At 46.3% G+C, this 1,426-nt stretch overlaps 1 protein-coding gene across 1 annotated transcript in view; it reads left to right on the plus strand.

Moving 5' to 3' along the window:
• The first annotated feature begins 94 nt into the window (after positions 1 to 94).
• HTR7 (5-hydroxytryptamine (serotonin) receptor 7, adenylate cyclase-coupled) overlaps positions 95 to 1,426 on the plus strand; it is a 26,016-nt gene continuing 24,684 nt past the window's right edge. Inside the window, exon 1 of the mRNA XM_009888804.1 lies at positions 95 to 263. Coding sequence (XP_009887106.1) covers positions 95 to 263 — 169 coding nt within the window. The remainder of the gene's footprint in view (positions 264 to 1,426) is intronic.

Consider the following 1,426-nt stretch of genomic DNA (forward strand, 5'->3'; position numbering starts at 1 on the left):
ACCGCGCCCGCCGCCCCCGCGGACCGAGGGCGGCCGCCGGCGCTGGGGACCTGCCGGGAGCGGTTCTCTCCCGCCTCCTCCGGGTCCCTCGGAGATGAGCTGCAGAGGAGCTCAGAGCACGGAGGGAGGCGAGAGGAAGGAGCCCGCCGGAGCGGTGCGCGCCGTCCCCCGCTGCCCCAGCCCCGGTGCCCGCTTATCCCTCCGGCTCACGTCCCCGCTGTCGTTACTGACTGCCAGGACGAAACCGGAGCTAAACTGTATGCGTTTGCTGTGGGCTCTGTGCAAATAACGGGGCGTTTGCAGCCCGCTTTAAAATTCGCAACCTATGTACTTACAACTGGTTTATACCTCGGCGAGGTTTGAGCTGACTCTTCCCAAGCTCGGGACACTGTAGCCGCACTGAGTTTAGGGGAGTTTTACCAGGTCAGAGAAGGCACAGGAATTATAGCTGATTAGGGTTTTATCATTATTCTAGGACAATCCCAGAATAGCTCCATTTCAACTGACAGAACCATTTTTGCCAAAAGAACGTTTTGTTTGAAGGAAAAACTGCTTTCAAATATTTGCTTTCTAAAAAATTCTTCTGCCCCCTTAAAACTAAGCTATGCTCATTGACACTTAGCTTCTTCCAAAAGATGCAGGCACTGGAGCAATAAGGAGGTGTATACAGACTGCAGACGAGGATCTTAGGCATTAATTTCTGATGTTAAGGCCACACCTAAGATCTCACAGTTACCCATATCTAAGTTCTCCTCTGCAGAGGAAGGCTAACTCCTTTATTCCATGCAGGTCCCATCTTAAAGTAAGTTGCAGCCTGTAACTTCCCCCTTCCACAGCCTAAATCCCATGCCAAGAATTTTAGTATCTAGACGGAGACTGTTTTCATTACAACTCAACACAATTAGCAGAAACTGAAGAAGTTCCTAACTAGGCTGTACAATTAGTTTATCAACTGCGATATCCAACAGTAGCCTTGACTGTCTACTTCAGAAAGGTTTTGGAAAGAGCTCTGCATTAGGTGTTTGCAAAGAAACAGTTTTTCAAAAGTTTCCCGCAATATCTGGAGGTTGTTTCATGCCAAGGAACATCACAGTTTATATTAATTTCAAAACCTTAATTTCTTTGTAAGCACCCCCTGCTCCAATGCTCTTTATTTTGTGACTTATAGAATGGCTAGCAGTTATCGGAATGCTGCAAAGCATCTTGTAGCAATGAGATCCACTTACAGACTTTGACTGAGTATCAAAGGGTGGTGGTTTGGTTGTTTGGTGGGTTTTTTTGTTGTTGTTGTTGCCTTGAAATTTGCTGTCTTTAAACTCAATTCCAGTATAGTAAGAAAATGTGAATAGGCTACCTTCCCAATTTTATTCTCTGTTTTTCTATCCTACCTGTTTTTAAGATAGGTGATTCATTTTTCCACTCTTTC

This window comes from Charadrius vociferus, unplaced genomic scaffold, assembly GCF_000708025.1.
Source record: "Charadrius vociferus isolate BGI_N301 unplaced genomic scaffold, ASM70802v2 scaffold436, whole genome shotgun sequence".
NCBI lineage: Eukaryota > Metazoa > Chordata > Aves > Charadriiformes > Charadriidae > Charadrius > Charadrius vociferus.